Raw genomic sequence first — 22,803 nt, forward strand, 5'->3', positions numbered from 1 at the left:
CTTTTCCCCAGTGCTGTTCTCCTGTCATCTCTGCAGGTTTCATCATTGTACCTGACACTTCATTCATTCATCAAACACTCATCGAGTGCCTACCATGTATCAAGCAAGGAGCTGGGGAACGAAGAAAAAAATTAAAAAGCATGACTGCAATAAACATCCAGGAATGTGCTCCTGGTAGGAACAAAGACATAAAGAGACTGATAATGCTGCACGGTAAGACTGTTGACAGCAACGGGGCAGGGGGAGGGGGGAGAAGGAGGGATAGAGGAGGCATCTATCTCACTGAAGGGTGAGAAGGAGGGATAGAAAGCATTGGGGTGAGCTTCTTGGAGGAGGTATCAATTTATGTGAAACTTGAAAGATAAGAAAGAGCTTGTCACCAGGAAAAGTCCAGGGAGAATTTCCCAGACAGGAGCAATGACACATACCATGACCCAAGGATATAAGCAAGCTAAAGATTGTGGGAAGATTCTGGTATAGGGAATATACAGGAGGGGATGTGAGACAGTGAGGTGGTGGGGCCTCCTATAAAAGATATCCATCCACACTAAGGACTTAGGCTTTTTCCTTGGGGAATCCTCATGAGTTACGAGAGGATATAAAGCAGAGAAGCGCTCAAACAGATGAGCGTAGAATAAATGACCGTGGCAGAGGAGGATAGGCTGGAGGAGAGAAGGCACAGTGGGAAGCAGGAGGCCTGTTAAGAAGTCATTGCCACAATCCAGGCAAGAAATGATAATGAGGTGGAAGGAAGGAAAGGGTTTGAGAAACAGTAGTAAAGTAAAATTGGTAAGACTTGTGCCTCTTCGAAGGATGCGGTTAAAAAAGAGGTAAAGAGAAGCTAAGTATCTCCTTGTTTTTTTGTTTGTTTGTTTTAGCCTCTCCAGTTAGACATGATCACTCCTTCCTTTAAGACGCTACAGTACTTATTTGTATCTTCATGCTGGTATTATCTCATTTCCTTCTGTTTGTTTTCCCAGAGCACATACAAAGCTGTATGTTCCTTGAGGGCAAACCCACATGTCACTCTGCAGCATCCTGCAGCAAGTCCTCAATAAACCACTGTGAACTCAAATAATCTTCCATGAGTTGTTTTGACTTGACTGTTTAAATATGGCCAACTCTAATTTCAAAAATGGGGAAAGAAAAGAGAGAGAGAAGAAAAACCCCGAATCTACAGAAATTAATGGTTTATAAAATCTAAGCTATTCATAGATCAATAATTAACAACATATTGCTTTTTAACTGAGAGCTCTTTTGTGTTCCCAGTTGAAACACAGTGCAGATCGGGGTTTCTATAGTTACAGAAACAGTTTCAGAATATATTTCAGTGTGAGAGGAGAATATTTGAGTGGAAACAGCTGAACAAAAATTTTCATATCTAACCTCAGATATTAAAGCAATATGTTCCACTGAGAGTTTCTACATACAACAGTTAGGAAGAGCACAAGGAAGACTTCAGAAAAGGTAAGCTGCCAAGTGGAAAGATGCTCACTCAGAAAATGCCTGTTCTGAGCAACTTCAGCTTTTCTCGGTTTTAATCCAAGTGCAAATGTTAATTCATATTCATCTCTTCGGATCCTTCTAAAACTGTTCTGGCCCTGACTTTATCCTGGCTTCTTTGCATTAACCAGGATAATTATGGGAAACACTAGTACATTAGATGATGCCAAAATGACAGGCAGAGGATCCATGGTTATTTGATCAGGCTATGCAAAAAATTCTATGCACCCACAGAACTCACAGGCTGAAGTCAGGATTCTAACTGTTTGGACAGAGCATTCTAATTTTTACCCCCTGGTTCCCAAGCTCACCCTTTTCAGATTTCTTAAGAAATGTCCCTATTAGGCTATCTTTAGTGATTCATTGCTTAAATCTTAAGAGGGTTTCAAAGAATGTTAAGTCAGATAGACACACACACACACACACACACACGCGCGCCTATTATTTGCTATGGTTTATTAATCTTCAAATAGGCAATAGAAAAAACACAATTTTTAAAATGTTACTGTAGGTGGCATGGTTTTGGCTCACTCATGAAGGAAGTCGGAAAGTTTTGCTTTCTCTTGGGGTTGGATGTTTCATTAATGATAATGATGATAATATAAGTGTTGGCTGAAGTTTTAACATAAAATTATTATTGAAAAATTCCTTTACATTTATAGCCTCTTATTTGGTTCTCACAATAACCAAATGATGTAGGTATTATTGACCCCATTTTATGGCTGGGAAAGCTGAGACATGAAGCTTGCCAAGTTTAAAAAGTGGTAGAAACAGGGCCTGAACACTATCTGCTAAAAGCTAACTTGAGTGTCTGTTCACATCTACTCAGCTTGGGAAATAGCATTCAGGATCTTCCTCGTCTCTCTTCTGCAATGGGAATTCTCAACACAAATGAGATTTTGGATGAGTCATACACAGTTTTAGGGCCAATACAGTTCTTCAGAAATCTGCATTAAGTTTTTCACAAATGATAACCAACCTTCTCCATTGCATCCCCATATCCCAAATGTCCTGAATTAAATAAACCATAACCAAATGCAAGTATATAATCACTTACATAACACCATACCAAAACAGGCTGGGCTTTAAAAAAATTTTTTTAAGAGTGTGAGAACTGCAGAGAGGGGAGAGGGGCAGAGGGAGAGGAAGAGAGAGAGAATCCTAAGCAGATTCCACATCCGGTGTGGAGCCCAATGCAGGACTTCATCTCATGACCCTGACATCATGACCTAAGCTGAAATCAAGAGTCAGACGCTTAACAGACTGAGCCAGCCAGGCACCCCTGGGCTTTAAAATTTAGAATAAATTTTAATACTGAAATTTAGGTTAGTTAAATGACTATATGCAGCACTATAAATATTGAATTATATCATAAATATTGAATTAATTTCTCTTCTTGGCAGTCTTTTTGTATTCACTGTAGCCCCATCATAGTTTTGCTTTCCCACCACAGAGGCCCACGTTGATTCCCCTCTCTCAGTGGTAGGTGGCTATGGCTTATGTTTTCTCCTACCTACCTCAGCCCCTTCCTCTCTTGCTTCTTGGGATGCAGGTGGATGATTTATTGCTCAAATGAGAGGTAGGGCTGGGAAATAGGGCTCTAAATAATGGTGTGTTCTTTCAAGCACTAAAAGCTCAAATATGAAGAAAGGAAAACACCCATTATTTGAATGTGTACAAGGTATTTGATGTTGTACTAAGCACTCTGCCTATATTATCCATAACTGCACAACGATCCAGGACTTAAGATGGAGCTGGGCATATAGTAGGTGCTTAATGAATCTTTGTTGAATAAATGAACAAATGAATGAACGAATGCATGAATAAACCCTCAAGGAGCGTTGTGGGCCTGGATGTGAAAATTGAGGCTCAAGAGTTAAGTGACTTACCCTCAAACAGTGTTTTTAATAAAAAATTACTTACCAATTCATTACTTTTTCACTTGGTAAGAATTTACATCAAGTTTAGCATCACCTTCTCTAATTATGTTACTAAGTAAGACTCCTTTGGCAGAAATAGATGATATTGAAGCTTTACCTAAGGAAATCGTGGGCCACCTGTATAGAAAGACTGAATCGAAATGAGAAGTACTGCCTTACTTCTCTCACACTCAAGAGGCAAGCAATTAATTAGATTGTTTAAGCAGAAATAATCCTCTCCACCCTAGTTTGGTCACTGACCAAAATACTGAAAATGTAAACTGGATGGCAAAATCTGAGCAATCACTTCTGACAGCTAGCATCTCCAGGGAGTACCAAATGGTCATGCTTCAATGAGCCCAACTGTTTTCCTCTGCCCTCTCACGCATTCCCCATCTGGCATTTTCAGGTCCTGGCCAAACACATAATGAGGTCAGGCTTGGAGCACTGGATGGTGGGAGCATCATTTGGTGCTGGGTATTCCTGTGCCCATGCTCTACGAGGATGGAAATGCCATCCATGTGACTGGCCACAAGCTCTCTGTGAAGGTTAGGTGAGTAAACCTTAATGCAGTGCTAGCTACAAACCTGTCATCTGAGAGCCCAGGTGACCATCACTATGGGGCAATGAATAAAGACTCAGATTAAAAGACTGTGGAACAAATCATATCCTGGCCACTCACAAAAACTACGTAGTCTCAGGAAACAGTGATTCTATGCTAAGAGGCCAGGTTTTGCAAATCCAGACTTGTTTGAATCCTGCATCTGCCACTTGTTGGCTCTGTGACTTAGGGCAGTTCATTCAACCTTTTAGGATCTCAGGATTTATGTTGGTAAACTTAGAGTACTGACATAGGCTTCAGAAAATTACAATGAATGTTAAATAAGGTAATACAAAATTGTTTAGCCCAGTGTCTGCTACATATTAAGAACTCCTAATTGACAATTCTAGTATACTCTTGGTATAGTGGAAAGCCATGTGGTCTTGCCATCAGAGAGACTTGGGGTCAGCCAGTGGTTGGTTGTGCATCCTCAGGCAAGTTACTTGACTTCTTGGACTGTCAGTTTCCCTTTGAGGCTTTTGTGAAGATGAAATGAAATTGTGTATTTGAAAGCACTTGGCACCATACGTGGTTGGTGCTATCATCAGATGGAATTCATCCCTCTATCTGCTGTCCTTTCACCTCCCTTGACCCCTGCTATGGACTGAATGTGTTGGCCCTCATGAATGGGATTAGTGTCCTTATAAGAAGAGGCATGAGAAATGATCTCTCTTTCAGCCATGTGAGGGTACAGCAAGAAAGCTCTCCATGAACCAGGAAGAGGGCCCTTACTGGGAACCCAAATGACCAGTGCCTTGAATTTGGACTCTCTAGCCCTTCAGAACTCTGAGAGATGGATGTCTGTTGTTAAAACACCCAGTCTACGGTATTTTGTGATGACAGCCCAAGCTGACTAGGATAGTACCTTTATTTACAAAGAGCCCCCATTAACCTAATCACAGTGTGGCTGTGCCTTAGTCACATGTTTAGTCCCATAAGCATGTGATTCCAGTTGGGCCCCAGTGACCCAATGACAGTGCTTGGCACACAGACACTGCCAAAACAATGCTTGCTCATTTAAATTTTGTCAAGTCTTATTTTTGTAACTTGGGCAGGAAGGATTGAATATAAGTTGAGAGTATCAATTCCGTTGGGGTGTCTGGGTGGCTCAGTTGGTTAAGCATCCAGTTCCTTTTTTTTTTTTTTTTAAGATTTTATTTATTTATTTGTCAGAATGAGAGAGAGAGAGAGAGAGAGAATGAGCAGGGGGAGTAGAGGCAGGCAGAGGGAGAAGCAGGCTCCCCACTGAGCAGGAAGCCTGATGTGGGACTCTATTCCAGGACCCTGGGATCATGACCTGAGCCAAAGGCAGACGCTTAACTGACTGAGCCACCCAGGCATCCCTAAACATCCAACTCTTGATTTTGGCTCAGGTCATTATCTCAGGGTCATGAGATGGAGCCCCATGTCAGGCTCCATTCTGGGTGTGGAGCCTGCTTAAGATTCTTTCTCTCCCTCTCCTGCTGTCCCTCCCCCCTCCCTTTCTCCCCCCTTAATTAAAAACAAGAAAAACAAAAAAAAAAGAGTATCAATTCTGTAGCCTGGATTCAAATCCTGGTTCTGCCACTTACTAGTTGGGCAATTTCAGGCAATTTAATTAACCCCTCTATGCCTCAACCTCCTGATTTGTAAAATGGGCATAATAATATAACATCTCTTAAAGGGTTATAATGTGGTTCAAATGAGTTCATTGTAGGCCATTTGGATGTCTTCTTTAGAAAAATGTCTGTTCATGTCTTCTGCCCATTTATTGATTGGATCATTTGTTCTTTGGGTGTTGAGTTTAATAAGTTCTTTATAGATTTTAGATATTAGCCCTTTATCTGATATGTCATTTGCAAATACCTTCTCCCATTCTGTCGGTTGTCTTTTGGTTTTGTTGACTGTTTCTTTTGCTGTGCAAAAGCTTTTTATCTTGACGAAGTCCCAACAGTTCACAGACACATGAAAAAGTGCTCAACATCGCTCGGCATCAGGGAAATCCAAATCAAAACCTCAATGAGATACCACCTCACATCAGTCAGAAAGGCTAAAATTAACAAGTCAGGAAATGACAGATGTTGGCGGGGATGCGGAGAAAGGGGAACCCTCCTACACTGTTGGTGGGAATGCAAGCTGGTGCAGCCACTCTGGAAAACAGTATGGAGGTTCCTCAAGAAGTTGAAAATAGAGCTACCCTACGACCCAGCAATTGCACTACTGGGTATTTACCCCAAAGATACCAATGTAGTGATCCGAAGGGATATGTGCACCCCGATGTTTATAGCAGCAATGTCCATGATAGCCAAACTATGGAAAGAGCCAAGATGTCCATCGACAGATGAATGGATAAAGAAGATGTGGTATATATATACAATGGAATATTATGCAGCCATCAAAAGGACTGAAATCTTGCTATTTGCAACGATGTGGATGGAACTGGAGGGTATTATGCAGAGCGAAATAAGTCAATCAGAGAAAGACATGTATCATATGATCTCACTGATATGAGGAATTCTTAATCTCAGGAAACAAACTGAGGGTTGCTGGAGTGGTGGGGGGTGGGAGGGATGGGGTGGCTGGGTGATAGACATTGGGGAGGGTATGTGCTATGGTGAGCGCTGTGAGTTGTGTAAGACTGTTGAATCACAGACCTGTACCTCTGAAACAAATAATACAGTATATGTTAAAGAAAAAAAAAAAAAAGAAGAAGATAGCAGGAAGGGAAAAATGAAGGGGGGGAAATCGGAGGGCAGACGAACCATGAGAGACTATGGACTCTGAGAAACAAACTGAGGGTTCTAGAGGGGAGGGGGTGGGGGGATGGGTTAGCCTGGTGATGGGTATTAAAGAGGGCACGTACTGAGTGGAGCACTGGTTGTTATACGCAAACAATGAATCATGGAACACTACATCAAAAACTAATGATGTAATATATGGTGATTAACATAACATAATAAAAAAGAAAAAAGAAAAAAAAATAAATGAGTTCATTGTAAAGGGCTTAGAACAGCATCTAGCATGCTCTAGGAGTGTTTTGTTAAGTAAAATTTCTTCACCATCTTCAAAAAAAAGGAAAAGGATGGAAATAATTTTCATACTCTCCACCTTGATTTCATTGGGATGATTAAATGGAATCATCAATAGAGAAACATTTTTGTAAGGGGTCAAGTCATGCCCTGATGTTATCCATTATGAGAATTTCCCAGACCATCTCTACTAGCTGAACTGTACTCAGAAAAGGGGCTAGCAAGGAATTAAACACTGAAAAATTTAACCCCAGTCTAAAAGTAAATCATATTTGTACCAGCTCCCACTTATTCTGAGCTAGAGTTGTAAGATGCTAAATGTAGTGTAAAATGAGAAAGCCTTGCAATAAGAACTCTTTGTGGGGTAGGATTATAAATGATTTTTATTTCTTTTTTACACTTTTCAAAAATTTCCCACTTTCCTACAATGAAATGTGTTATTTTATAAACATATAAAACAATAATAGCATTTTTTGAAAGGATTAATATTCTAAGGAGAAAAGTTGACAGAAACTCATTTATAGCCATAAACACACACACACACACACAGAGGGAGAAGCTACTATAACATTCATGAGATAGAATGCAAATAAATATCAACATTAGAGTCACTAGACAAACTTCTTTTTCAGGCTAGCTGTAGTATGATTGTTAAGATGGTTTTTATCCAAAATAGGAAAGATAGCCAACTTAAGAATGACCACCAGCAGGTGGAAAATTGCCTCAAGAGGAATAGCACTGAGAATGTTCCTTGGGGGGAAAGTGAAGTATAACTGAACAAATGAAGGGCTATTGACAAAGCTGGTTAGAATCACAGAACCTCTGGGTTGGAAAGGGCCTGAAAAATTGTATAGTTCAACTCTATTCAAAGCTTGAATCCCTTTTATTGTATTTCCTGACACCAGACCTTCTATTATCAGAATCACCCGGAGGGATTTACAAACACAGATTTCCAGGACCCACTCCAGATGGACTGAATTAGAATATTTGTGTGTATGTGCATGCATGTGCATGCGCGCGCACACGTACATTCACACAAACACACATACACATGCATGCACACACAGAGGAGAGGGTCAGAGAGGGAGGGAGTGGGCACATCTAAGCTTTTATAATGTTCCCTTGCTATGAAAACCACTGTTCTGGTTTACTCTCTTCCCACATAATCCATGCCATCTCTACACAGCTCCAACCAGTAAAAGAATTTCTTTAAAATGAGCTGAAATTAGGGTGCCTGGGTGGCTCAAGTCCGTTAAGCGTCTGCCTTCGGCTCAGGTCATGATCTCAGGGTCCTGGGATCGAGCCCTGCATCAGGTTCCCTGCTCTGCAGGGAGTTTCCTTCTCCCTCTCCCACTCCCCCCCTGCTTGTGTTCCCCCTCTCGCTGTCTCTCTCTGTCAAATAAATAAATAAAATCTTTAAAAAAAATAAAATGAGCTGAAATCTATTCCCACATAGCTTCCTCCACTCCATTTCTATCCTTGGGGCCATATTCAATAAGATAGCTCTTTCTTCTACAGAGCAGTGGCTCAGACAGCTCTGATGAATTGAAGCAAACCAAAATGCACGTTGCCTTGACTCTTTTTTTTAAGTAAATGGAAATGGAAAAACAGAATATAAACTAGTGCTGAGAGTCACTGCTTTGAATATATACCCTTTGAGAAAACCCTACAAGCCATAGTACAAATTCACAATGTCCTCTCAAAGCAATGTGAGGCAACTATTGTGGAGCCCAGAGGTTTTTACATTTTTTGTATTTTTTTATTAAAAGATTTTATTTATTTGTCAGAGAGAGAGAGAGAGAGAGAGAACGTACACAAGCAGGGGGAGCGACAGGCAGGGGGAGCGACAGGCAGAGGGAGAAGCAGACTCCCCACCAAGCTGGGAGCCTGACACGGGGCTCGATCCCAGGACGCTGGGATCATGACCCGAGCTGAAGGCAGATGCTTAACGGACTGAGCCACCCAGGTGTCCCAGAGCCCAGAGGTTTAAAGAGACCCAGAGAACTGTGCACTGGTGGGAGACCCACACAGGGGCACGGAGGGCAGGGAGGTTCTCTGGAGTTGCAGCGGCTTCTTCGTCACTCCTCCCCACTAACCATGAGGGAGCATCTGTGTGACAGTCAGCCTGCTGCCCTCTCCCCACATTCCTCCCCGGGCTGTGTGGCCCCATGCAGAGAAGGACGGGGGGACCAGTCTTCTCTGGAGTGCCAATGCCCCAGAGTGATTCTTGGGTATAAGTGACATCTTCCTACTATGGTTTGTGCTAGCTCAGTTGCTGGATTGCAGCACCAGAGCGCTCAGCTTCACTGAGGACTCTTCACAGAGGTGTTTGGGGTGTTTGGACAGGAGAAAAGCCCTCTGAGAAACCTGTAGCTTGAGAAAAGTTGGTGACTGCCTTGAATAAACGTTATCCCTGACTTCAATTTCATAACCATATCTCTTTCCTGGGATACAGACAAATGTGTTTCATGGACAATATTTTGGTGCCAAGAAGAGGTTCATGGGAAGGAAAGTTCCTCCCTGGTCCTGAGGACTAGAAGCTGCTGGGGGCGCATGAGGGGGTTGGCTGTTCCAAAGTATATTCCCGCCTTTCGAAAGCATAGTGGAAGAAATGTCTAGAAGAGAAAGAGCATGGTAGTCTTGACTCAGGAAACACATATAGAACTAAGTATCTGATTGAGTGAAGGTGGGAGTTGTGGGGTGGCTGGGGAACAGGAGTAACTAAAACAGTAACAGTTATAAACCCAGTCTTTACCTCACCAGATGTTTGACAGCTCATATCCCAAGAATCTGAATTTGGAATGAAGGTTTTTAGTTTTTCTCCTGTCAGTATTTGAACGTAATACATAGGTAGGACCTTTGATTAGTAAATTGTAATTTATTGGGCTTTCACCTGACCTTTCTGTAAAGTTATCTGGTAAATGTGAACCTCTGGAATAACCTGGAGTGTGTAAGTCAGCATACGTGCTGATAAGATGATCTTGAACATGTGGATGCTGGTAAATGTTTTAGGAAGGCGGTGTAAGCAGATCCCTTTTCTTTCTTTGTGCCTTATCACAGTCACCAGTTTTGGTAAAATCCTAATATGAGAAGAATGAGAATACTTAATTAATGTCACCTGTCACCACTGACAATTTCCCTGCTGACTGACTATCCCACTCAAATGGTTATTTTGTGAACAGTTTGCCATATCTTCATATTCCCTCATTTCCACCCCCTAGATCACTGAAAAGCAAACACTCTGAAATAGAAAAGGCAGTTTTACCTCCGTTTGCTGGGGATGACCCCCATCTCCTCACTGTCCCCCTCCAGCGTGACTCTCCTGGCTTGCCACCACTCATCATCAGAGGCGTTGATAACATGGAGAATATCTCCATATTTAAAACTAAGTCCTTGACTTGGCAGCCCACTGTCCTTGCTCTTGTCATAGTCAAACATGGCTCTGTAGAAATGACAAGAGAGAACATCGTTAGGAACCTCTGCAGCACAGATTTCGAATTCACCGTTTTGATTACCCACTCTCGCCCTGAGAATCCTTCATCCATTCGATACCAGCTTCCAGGAATGACTCCCAGGATTGCAGTCTACATTCCCACTACTGTGGTCACAAATCCACGTTAGTTCCTGCTTCTCCTTGGAGGCTGCAGGGGCAGCCTCCAGACCCCTAAAATGGGGGTACTGCTTCTTTCCCTGGAGACCATCCTATGTGGCGAGGTGATAATGGGAGATGTGACAAAGGGAGTTTAGTACCTGAGATTTCTTTCCCTCCCACTACAATCAAATGTTAAAAGTCACTACAAGAAGGAAATCATGAAGAGAAGCATGGGCATCTTTCTGAATGAAGGATTTTGTGTTATGAACAAATCCTCTCAGATATATCAGTCCATACAACTCTTTCTTTTGTAATGGGGAAACATGGTAACAACTTAAATGTCATCCCATTGGGGACTGTGAGACTTCCACTCCCTGGACTATTGGACCATTACTGAAGTTGAATGGTTGCAGTTCATTCACTATATTGTACACCTGAAACTAATATAACGCTGTATGTTAATTATACTGGAATTCAATCTTTTAAAAAAGAAAATGCTAATTAAAACCACAAAAACAGAAAAAAAATTAAAATAAATTGAATGGTGGCAGAGGTTAATCCAATGCCATGAATAAGCGCTCAAAATGCAATAATGAAAAAATATAATTACACCCATGTTTACATGTGTGTCTAGAGATAGATCAAGATTATATGAATAAGACAAATCTTTTTGCTTGCACAGAATGCTAAGCCTATCTCAGCATCGCACTCATCACTCTGAATTGTAATTCTTGCTCTATGTACCATGTTGTTCTCACTAAAGAACACATGCTGAGCCTTTGCTAAGCCAAACGCACTGTAACCTGTATAAATTGGTGGGGTGAGGGAATTGCAAACAGAACCGGATTGATGACCAAGACCTTAGTAGCTAGGTGTTACCTTAAGTAGCTGACAGTTTGTGTCAAATCTTATATTGCCTGCCTCCTCCTGTCTCCCCCCATCACAAACCACCACCACACACATGCAGCGTACAATTTCTCAGGAGAAGCAGATTTTGCCACCTCCCTGCTTACTCCCCTTTGATTCCATCCTGACAATTTCCTTGGAGTGTAACCACTATGCAAGCAAAACTAGATAGATCTGGGGAACAGATTTTTTCTCAGATCACTGAGGACCAAGAATGGTTCTTTCCTTTCTTCATTTTTTTTTCCCCTCATGAAAGAAATGTCACATTTGCTGTCATGGCAACCAAAAAGAGCTGAAGACAGCTTGTAGAGCTCTCAAATATTGTAGGAAAATTTGAATTACTCGTAACACAGCTCCTTCTTCCACTAACGCTGTCCCTAAGTCATGGAATTAGGGGAGAGCTTTTCGGTCAAAGCTCCCAGAATGACTCACTTCCACCTTGACCATCTGCATCTTCTCTACCAAAGATTTTGGCAAAGCTCCACCAGGCAACAGGGGGCTGAGAGAGGGCAGGGGCCCACTTCTGACGCCGTCACTTCTCTGGCTGGGTGCTGTGACATAAATGAACTAGCACTCTGGAGCCACAGGTTTTTGTAATGCAAAATTAGTCCAATAACTACATTCGCATGGAGCTGTTGCGAACATTAATAAGACATATAAGGCTCCCAGCTCATGGCAGGTACACTGTAGCAGCTAGAGCATAGTGGTTCAGGATATGGGCTCCAGGGTCACACTGTTAGAGTCCTTTCTTGGTTCTACTATTTCTTTCCAGTCATATAGCTCATTATCCAGGCAAGCTACCTCACCTTTCTTAGGCCTCAGATTCCTCATACATACCAGCAATGATAACAGTACCCACATCAGGAAGTTGTTGTATGGATGAAATGTGACATAAGGTAATACATGTAAGAATAAAGCATGCACAACGATGCCTGGCACATAGTGACAATCAACAAGTATGAACTGTCATTATCATCTCACCTTTCCCTTTCACTCATAAAAATCCTTTCTATAGATTCTACTCTGTGCAAAAAAGAGTTAACATAGCAAGCTTGAGATTGCTATTCTTAAAAAAACCTGCCCACAAGGATGGCTCTTGGCTGACATCTGGGAAATTGGATTTTGGGAAGGTTCTCACTATTTCCTATTAAGAATGGCTCACCATGCCTAAACTGTTCGTACAAACCACATTTAAATGGAACATTTGCTTTTCTTCTGTGAGTCTGGAATTGTGGTATGGGCCAGGCAGATGGTGACTACATGATCAGCCCCCAGTAAAAACCCTGGACCCTGAGTCTTTAATGAGCTTTCCCAGAAGACAAACTTTTACACCTGGTGTGACAATTTGTTGCTGGAGAGATTAGGCATGTCCCATGTGACTCCACTGGGAGAAGGCTCTTGGAAGCGTGTGCCCAGTTTCCTCTGGATTTTGTCCCCAAATCCTTTCCCTTTGCTGATTTTGCTTTGTATCCTCTTGCTGTAATAACTCAGTCCTGAGTATGACTATGCTGAATCCTGTGAGCCCTCCTAGTGAATCATCGACCCTGGGGATTGTCTTGAGGTCTATAGATTGCAAATCATTTTCACATACACTACCTCATTTGTGACTCAATTCATTCCGACGAAGAAGGTATGATGGATATAGTATTATCCCCTTTTTATAGATGAGAGATAGACTAACCTCAGCATACAAGGGTCAGCAACCTCAGGCTGGAGTGTGGGTCCTCTGATCTGGAGCCCTAGTGCAATGCTCTTCACTTTGTTCCCCCCCAGAACCCCCCACCTCCATCCCCAAGTCTGAGAGGTGGTGACAAGGTGGCAAGGATGATGACCATGACAGCTACCACTACTTATGCTCATATTGGGTAGCTTGGCACTTTGTATCTGTTGTCTTATTTGACATCATATGAACCTGAATGTAAAAATTAGTATCCTCATTTTACAGATGAGGGAAGGAAGCTTAGGACATTAAGGCACCAGCCCCAGGTCACACGTACGCATTTGGTGGAGACTGCATCGGGAATATGGTCTGTCCGGCTCCAAAATCCACATTTTTGGACATTTCATCGTAAGCTTAGTTTCCCAGCCTGTTTGTCCTCTGGCCGTGCTCACAATTTAGCAGTACCAGGATCTCTTCACCTCCCTTCAAGGCTGACCACCCTCCCCTACCCCCTACCCCCAAATCCCCAAAGCTCTGTTACTGCTCAGTTCTTGTCTCAGTGTTTTTTATCCTAAAAGTCTTTGAACCTGTGGTTTAGCACCAGGCTCCTTCTGGATGTAAAGTGTGGGGAGCAGAGGGAGAAAAGCCATCAGGAAGTTGGCAGGTGGTTGCCAAGAAGGCAGGCTCTAGGGTCGGACTGCCTGGGTTTGCAACTTTTTAACCATGTGATCTTAAGCAAGTGACTTAGCTTCTCTGGGTGTCAGGTTTTCATAATTGTAAAACTGGCCTATGGTAACACCACCTACTTCAAAGCATTGTGGAGAGGATTAAATGAAATAATATATGGAAAGTACTGGGACACCAGCTTGACACAGGCTGGGCTCAATAAATGGCAGCTACTATTACCATTATTGTTTTTCCGAAAAATGTGCTGGCCTTGAATCTGGGGATCTGGGTCCCCACTGTGCCACTTAGTAGGCATCTTGTGGACTGTGTATAAAGATATCTACAGTCCCACTCTATCTTCCGAGTCCAGTACAGCACTGGGCACAAACTAGACCCTCACTACAGGTCTGTGGAAATGTTTCAGATGAACTTTGAAAGCCCTGCTTCTCTCAAGCCTGTGTCCCCATGTGTAAGGGAGGGGAGGAGACACTGTTCCTGGCGGTCCCCATCAGGCCAGACATTCAATCTACTGTGCTCCGTTCTATTCCCAAGAATCCCTGAGGGAAGGTGTCCCCCTCCTGCCTTCAGCAATAGGTGTCCCCACAGAAGGGGCTCAGCAACATGCACCTCCCCAGCTCTATTTATCTCGGACAATCTGCCCCTCGAGGATTACACTGACTTCAGACTTGTCAGGTCCCTGAAAACAAGCAGCTGATACATTTCAGCAGCTTCTGACTCCTTTGGATATTAATGGATCTTCGTGTCTGGGAGAAATGCTACAGTGCCCCATCACCTAATTTAAAAAGCGATAAGCTGTTTTTAATTTGCTTTATGTGCTAATTCATCACAGCAACTTTTATAAAATGCCATTAAGACTCACACTTTCCACCTAGGGTGCTTTTAACAAGTCCATTAGACAAGTAGAATTAGAGAGGAATAATGCAGCTTCTCTCCCATCCCTCCCAGCCCTCCTGCATTTCACCATGTGGTGGCCCTTTGCCAACTGGGGAAATCTAGGAAGGGGAGTGAAGCAGCTGCTCATCCTCGTGGCTGTGCAACATGGTGGGGCGACACCTGAGCACCTGATGGAAATTGTGCTTAAGTGCCCCCACAATGTGCTAAAGACTTTATATTTATCATCTCACTCAATGTACTGGGCAGGCAAGGCAGCATGTGGGTTATATGCCAAGCTTTGGAGAGAGAAGAGACCTGGGTTTACATCCCAACTCTGCTATTCCTAGTTGTGAATTTGGGGCATGTTACCTAACTTCCTCGATGATCTCTTCAGCATAGATGGCCATTCTCTCAACTACAAAATGCAGAGAATGATGGCATTAACTCAAAAGATTGTTACAAAAATCCCACCATAGGGTGAAGCATGTGAAATGCCCAATACCCACAGAGAAGGAGTTCCATTTTGTTATTATTTCTGATAACACTCTTGCCATGTCAGCATTTTTAATCTCATAAAGGAAATGAGACCCAAAGTGCTGAAATGAAAAAAAGCTAATAAGTAACAGAACCAGGATTCAGATGTAGATAGATATGTCAGAATCAAAAGCCCATGCTCCTGGCAGTAGAATTAAGCTTACAACTCCTGGCAAGGAACGTTGTGCTTAGACCTCACTTCCAGAGATTTCATGATTTGGTGATCACATTTATATGACACCATGGACTAGATGTCAGGAGAGAGGCATGAGTAGTTTATAGAGGGCACATTCAGTTCTCACAACTGCCCCCACAAGGCATGGATTAGCCTTGTGTTGTAGATAAGGAAATACAGATTTGCATAACTTAAGTAATATGTCCGGTGTCACACCAGCTATCATGTGAAAGGGTAGGACTGAATGCGAGACCTGTCTGCCTCCAAGGCCTGTGGACTTGCTTCACCATCCCATCCACTGTCTTTGCAAGCAACCCTCTCCAATCAAAACCACCTACATTTTCTACTGGGCTTAGATTGCAGTAATATTTAATAATCATGGACCGTAATAGCACGCATGTTTTCTGTGTTGGTCAGAGGGTCGAGTTCTGGATTAACCACTTTAAGACTGGTATAGCAGAGAATCACAAGGGTAAAGAGAACCCCTGAGACTGTGCCACTAAGTACTGAAAAAATTACTTGATGTGTCTCATGGTCATTGAAGATATGGTAGGGAAAATAATACCTTAACCCCTTCTCCTCAAGGATGTCTACACCTTAATCCCTAGAAACTGAGAATATGTTACCTTCTATGGCAAAAGGGATTTGTAGATGTGATTGAAGTTAGAGGTCTTAATATGGGGAGAGTATACTTGACTCTCTGGGTGGGCCCAATCCAATCACATGAGTCCTTAAAAGTGGAAGAGAAGGCAGAAGAATAGGTCAGAGAGATGTGACATGAGAGGTACATGGCGGCCATTGCTGGATTTGAAGATGGAGGAAGATAATTTGGCATAGAAGCAATGGCAAACTAACAGAGGACAAGAAAGGATGATTTCATAGATGGCAGGTAGAAGGCAAAGGCCACCAGTTTGATGACCCTGCCAAAGATTCTTTGGAATAAAAACAACTACTAAGCAACAATAATAATAGCCTACTGAGTGCCTATTATTGGCTGGCCATGTGCAAAGTACCTTTGTGTTACATAATTCCATCTTATTGAGTCCATGTAAACAGTGTGACATGTAAGTATGATATTCCTACTTTGCAGATAAAAAATTCAAGGCTTTAATCTCCCCGCCAGGGGGATGTGGGAAAGGGATCTGCACTAGGAGCAGAGAGATCTGAAATCTAGGTGCTATTATTTTAAAAATCAGCCACTTCCAATAGTTTTTCCTTCTTTTATTTTATTTATTTATTTGACAGAGAGAGACACAGGGAGAGAGAGAACACAAGCAGGGGGAGTGGGAGAGGGAGAAGTAGGCTTCCTGTGGAGCAGGGAGCCCAATGTGGGACTCGATCCCAGGACCCTGTGATCATGACCTGAGTCAAAGGCAGACACTTAATGACTGAGCCACCCAAGGCACCCCTAGATTTTCCTACTTAAAAGCATTCATTCGCCCTCTCATGAATCTAATAAATAAGTGTTTCAAAAACAGAGATGGCACCCTGGAAGTAGAGAGAAGCTTGGATGGATTTAGGAGAGCAGGGCTCTGGTTCTGGCTTCAATGAAATCTCACCGTGTGATCTCGAGTAAGTTACTTCACCTCTTTGGGCTTCAGCTCCTATGTAATCAACAGGCCCAAAGCACTTTCTCTAAGGCATGTTTCAGCTGTCATGTTTTATGCCTTTGTCTTGCAAGGCACTGTGGGGAAATCAGGTTAACTTTCCATATGGCTGATAGGATGTGTGTCTCCTAGGATTGTGTTTGCCTTGTGAAAATTGCTCTGCTCTGTGCCATCTCCTCCATCAATCCTGGACCTTCTTTTCTCCTTCCTCCACCCTCACTGGGAGTTAAGGCCCCTCTCATAGGCTCTTATATCACATTGTACTGTGATTTCTAATCTTTGCAAATTCTAGTTTGTATATGCCTGGTGGACAGGGGAGGTTCATATCCCCAGGGCCTACCACATAGCAGATGTCCAATAAAAGTTATTTTCTGTTATTACATTTGTTGCCTATACTTCTCATAGGGCAGTCCTTGGAATCCAGTTGTGTACATTCTTTCTTAGGAAGGCACGGACAACTGGAAACAATAGGAAAGCCTGAGCAGCATCCAGCACCAGCTTCCCTGCCTTTCTTAGGAGATGATGAAGATCCATGCAATGCTCCTGTCTCTCAAGTCAGAATGCATTCATCTTAGGGTAGAAGGAAACACATAGCTCTGTACTGATTACTTTGCATGTCTTCTCGAGGAATCATACATACGCCTGTCGACCAGTCATCATATCCAGGCTGATGGAGGTCTGGTGTGGCCACTCAGTTCCCCATCTATTTCAATAATGAATTGTCCTTAGTGAAAAGGGTGGTGGAATCCACCCACGAATCAGTGTTAGTGGATAAGAACACATTAGCCTCTGTAAATCCTTGCTAAGAGGGTACTGACCAAGATGCTGTTTCTCCGTGATTCCTGAGCACACAGTAGGCCTTACAGTGTGCCAGGCACTGCTCTAGGTATTTATTATCTGTGATTAAAGAGATTCTACTCCTTGAAGTGCAGGCATTGTTTCCAGCTGATAGAAGGTTAAATGCACCGTGTGCCATGGACTCTGGTATCACATGGGTTATGCCATTTTGTCATTAATAACCTTATAAGGCAGGTTTGTGCTCTGTAAAGACATACTTCTCGTCATGCCAGACTGTTTCCTTCTATGTCTGGAGGATACTGAGAAACTGTCAATTTCTACTGTACCCAAGGAATCAGGCAGTCACTGTCATGACTAAAGATGGAACTAATTAGGCACCAACCAGAGGTCCTCACAGCCTGGGCCTCTCTGCAGCTGTGGCATTTGATGATAATCAGGGAAGAAGCATTACTTCCAGGGACAACAACCCTGTCTCTTAGTCTCTCCTGAGTCACCAGTGCTCTCTGTCCCTCAGGGACACAATGTGGGCAGACTTCCTGTGTCTGGAGGCCTGTGTGTTGATCATTTCAGACAAGGCATCATCAGAGTCTCCAGGGATGGGGCCCACTCCAGCCTGCTTTCTCTCTCAGGGTGTCCAAGCAATCTGTCAGGGTGATTTACACGGCTCTGCCGACTGACAGGACCTCATTGGAGGGAAGCAGAGGCAAATCTGAACCTGCCCAAAGGCAGGGCTCGACAGACCACAGCAAATGGTACTTCAGACTTCACGGTTGGGTGAGGCTATAAAAATTAATCATCTTAAAATCATTGTCTTTCCCCCCAAATGCCATCAGCTGGCGACTCAGAGATTGAAATATGGGAAAGGGAACATGGCCAGGATGAATAGCCCAGGCTTTAGTACAGTTCTAAAAGCTTTTATGTGCTGGCTTTGTTTATCAGGCAATCAAAATACATTAATCAAGATATTTCAGAAAGGCTGACATAGCCCTGACCGCAGCCTTTTATTTCTGATCCAAGCTGAAAATAGATATCAAGCTCTGGTATTCATGGCTTAGGTCTTATTGCCACAAATTAGTAAGCTTGCTGTAAGAGACAAAGAAGAAATATATATTTTTTTCCTTTTTTTAAGAGGGAGAGAGAGCAAGTAGGAGGGAGGGAGAGGGAGAGAGAGAAACCCAAGTAGGTTCCATGCCCAGTGCAGAGTCTGATGTGGGGTCTGATCTCAAGACCCTGAGATCATGACCTGAACCAAAAATCAAGAGTCAGACACTTACAAACTGAGCCCCCCAGGTACCCCTAGAAATACCCTGATACAGAATTTAATTATTGCTGATACACAATTATCATTTAAACATTTAAATTTTTCTAGAGAAGACACATGTAAAGACCATGAGACCTGGACATCAGATAGTCCTGGGTTCAAATAGCACCTCTGCCATTCAAAGCAACTATGTGATTTTCATCTCTGTCCCTGGGTCTCCAAAGATGCAAAATGATAGGCAAGATCCCTGCCCAACAGAGCCCTTATGCGAATTATACATACAAGACATTTTAGAACCCAATCGGTGCTCAGTATTTGTTAACTGAGTGTAAAATCCAAATTTCTTCCCTGTAAGTTCCACTGTTAAGTATCTACTGACTGACAGGTGGGATCAGCTGGTATGTTCCCTGGCTTAGAAGAGATGCTGGAGAAAGTTCATTTCTCTCACGAGCATATGGAAAAGGGGAGAAAGACATCCAAGAACGTTTGATATGACTACCCCAAATCCTCAGTGGTAGTTCATCAGGGTTGGTGATGAAATTCACATGTCACAACACCAGAAGGTTGGACTATCACTTCAGCTCCCCCCGATACTGAGCTCGCTTTTCTGTCTATGAGTTTTCAGAAAACTGGATGGGGACAACAGGCCTGGATTGGGGCAATGGAAGATATGGAATTAGGGAAAACTTCCCTTCAAAATCTCACCTATGTCCATCAATGCTCCCCTTATCACTTTTTGAATGAGGACAGATAGAAGATGGTTCCTTTCTCACCCAGGTAAAAACATTGAGTTCAGGATGTAATTTAACTTCCACATATGGATATGAGGTAATAGTCATTTAATGGAATATTATTTACAGAGTGGCTTCTATGTGCCAATCACTGAGGACTCAGCAGTGAACAGGAGGCTTGCTTCCTGTTCTCATGGAGCTTAATGTTGGGTTGAGAATACAGCTAAGGGTATATTCATTCAGCTACTCACACATTCATTCACCCATCCAGCAAATAATTATCAAGCATGTACCAATGACGATTCTAGGAGCTCGGGGTCTATCGATGAATGCAGACAGACAAAAATTCCTGCCTTCATGGAACTTACATCCTAGCGAGAGGACATGGCAATAAGTACACAGAATAATAGGAGTTGATACTTGCTATGGAAAAGTGAAAAATAGAGCAGAGTAAGGGGTATCAGGATTTTTAGATGGGTAGAGCTGTGGTAGGGCAAAGGTTGCATTTTTGAGGGGGGGTGTGGTCAAGGTAGGACTCGCTGAGAGAAAGGTGGGGCAAGGCTTGAAGGAGGTGAGTTATCATGAAGACATCTGAGGACAGTGTTCTAAGAGGGAACAGCCAGTGCAAAGGACCCAAATATAGTTAAAACTGAGTGCAGTCCATGCTATCATAGGAATTAATATGGGGGGCTACAGGATCACAGAACAGGAATCCATCAGGTGCTCAGAAAGGAGATGATGAATGGACAGTTCTCCTAGATCTACTAGCTGAGAGGTGATAGTGGTCGTTCACCTGCCTACCCCAACCAACTGAACAGGTGTGTCCTTCACGCATTCTCCTACGGGAACCTCATCTCTAACAGTAATCATCTCACATCTTGAAGACTCAGCCTCTCCTGCATCCTGCTGCTCCTTGGAAGCAGGCACGTGAGCTGGGCCATGGAACACCTTTCCTCCTCTCAGACACTCTACCACAGCTCACACCTTGCAGAGGAATTTTTCAGCCAAGAATTTCTCTCTCTCTTTTTTTTTTTTTCCAGAGTGATTCCTTTATTTTTTTATTATGTTATGTTAATTACCATACATTACATCATTAGTTTTTGATGTAGTGTTCCATGATTCACTGTTTGCATATAACACCCAGTGCTCCATTCAATATGTGCCCTCTTCAATACCCATCACCAGGCTAACCTATCCCCCCACCCCCCTCCCTCTAGAATTTTTCTTAACATTATTTAAAAAGTCAAAGCACTGACTAGATAGAAAGAAACAAGCATTCTGTAAACTTGCAATCCATTCTATGAAACTCAGAACTTTCTCTGGAACCCCTCCCTGAGCCTATCCAGAGAGGGCTATCTATTCCCTTCTTCCAGCCGGGTTGCTACCTTGTCCACAGTCTTGTTCTTGCATTCAGCAGGCTACGTTTTAGTTGACTTGCCTGTGGGTCTGTTTTCCCTTCTAGACCGCCCAGTTCTGGAGGGTTAGGACAGGGTCTCATTGATCTGTGTGTCTCTCGAACAGAGCCCAGAGTGGGAGGTGATTGCGACACAAGGCTAAATTGAATTGAACTGAATTCAGAACCCAAGCTGTGTGACCTTGGGAACATTACTTCAACTCTTTAGGTCTCTTTCTGTTACCTCATCTGTAAAATGGGATTAAAAATACTGTATTTTATCAATTTTAAGATGCACCTTTTTTTCATTCCCATCTCTACAGTTAGGATGTATCCCTCTCTTTTTTTTTTTTTTAAGATTTTATTTATTTGAGAGAGAGAGCGAGCACAAGCAGGAAGCAGGGGGAGTGGGAGAGGGAGAAGCAGGCTTCCCGCTGAGCAGGGAGCCCGATGCAGGGCTCGATCCCAGGACTCTGGGATCATGACCCGAGCCAAAGGCAGATGCTTAATGACTGAGCCACCCAGGCACCCCAGGATGTATCTTTTTTTTTTTTTTTTAAAGCATTTTAAAGAAAGATTTTGTTTATTTATTTTAGAGAGAAAGAACAAGCAGGGGAGGGGCAGAGGGAGAGAGAATCTGAAGCAGACTATGTTCAGTGTGGAGCCCGATGCAGGGCTCGATCCCATGACTGGGGAGATCATGACCTGAGCCGAAACCAACAGTCAGTCAGACGGTTAACCGACTGAGCCACCCAGGCGCCCCTACTGTTAGGATGTATCTTACCGTCAGTGCCATCTCATAGTTTAATTGACGCATTTCTCCTTTCTTGGTGACATGTGGAGTCATCTTACAATCAATGACAACCTCGATTCACTGAAAAGTGTAGAAACCATCTGTTCTGAAGATTAATGAATTATGGATCAAAAGCCCTCAGATGGAGGGGATCCTGGGTAGAGAAGTTGGTTCAGGGCCCAACTCTTGGTTTCCGCTCAGGTCATGATCTCAGGGTCCTGAGATCGAGCCCTGCGTTGGGGGTCCGTGCTCAGCAGGGAGTCTGCTTGAGATTCTCCCTCTCCCTCTGCCCTTCACACCACCATGTGCTCTCTTTCTCTCTCAAATAAATAAATAAATAAATCTTAAAAAAAATCCCTCAGATCATAAACTGCTTTTGTTATACATTGTGGATCACCCCATCTTCCACTCTTCTTTCTGTACACATTTTTTTTTTTAATCAAACCCCTGCAGTGTTCTCTACTTGGTCAGTGACTGTTGAAAAAATGCTGAGGGGCCAAATGCTGGGCTGTAGCCTGACTTGATCAGAAAGCGTTCTGTTCCGCAATTGCGCTTAGTTGAATGAAATGTCTGTCGGAAATGTCCCAGCTTTTGCTAATAGTTTAGGAATTTAGGGAAAGAAAACAGAACTAACGATAGCCAGAATATTAGTGTTTATACTTTAAGAATTTGTGGTTTCTGTAAATATTAGTAGCATTTTATTCCAAGAGTATAATCGTTTAAGTTTAGTGCTGATGTTTTCAAGCTGGGGCATTTTCCATA

General features: G+C 42.9%; 1 protein-coding gene across 28 annotated transcripts in view; it reads right to left on the bottom strand.

The window, feature by feature from the left end:
* DLG2 (discs large MAGUK scaffold protein 2) overlaps nucleotides 1–22,803 on the bottom strand; it is a 1,693,368-nt gene that overhangs the window by 61,752 nt on the left and 1,608,813 nt on the right. For all 28 annotated transcript variants that reach the window (XM_032393577.1, XM_032393580.1, XM_032393581.1 and 25 more), the window contains one exon: nucleotides 10,297–10,473. In XM_032393577.1, coding sequence (XP_032249468.1) covers nucleotides 10,297–10,473 — 177 coding nt within the window. The remainder of the gene's footprint in view (nucleotides 1–10,296; nucleotides 10,474–22,803) is intronic.

Source organism: Phoca vitulina, unplaced genomic scaffold (genome assembly GCF_004348235.1).
Source record: "Phoca vitulina isolate PV1807 unplaced genomic scaffold, GSC_HSeal_1.0 scaffold74, whole genome shotgun sequence".
In the NCBI taxonomy this organism is placed as follows: Eukaryota; Metazoa; Chordata; class Mammalia; order Carnivora; family Phocidae; genus Phoca; species Phoca vitulina.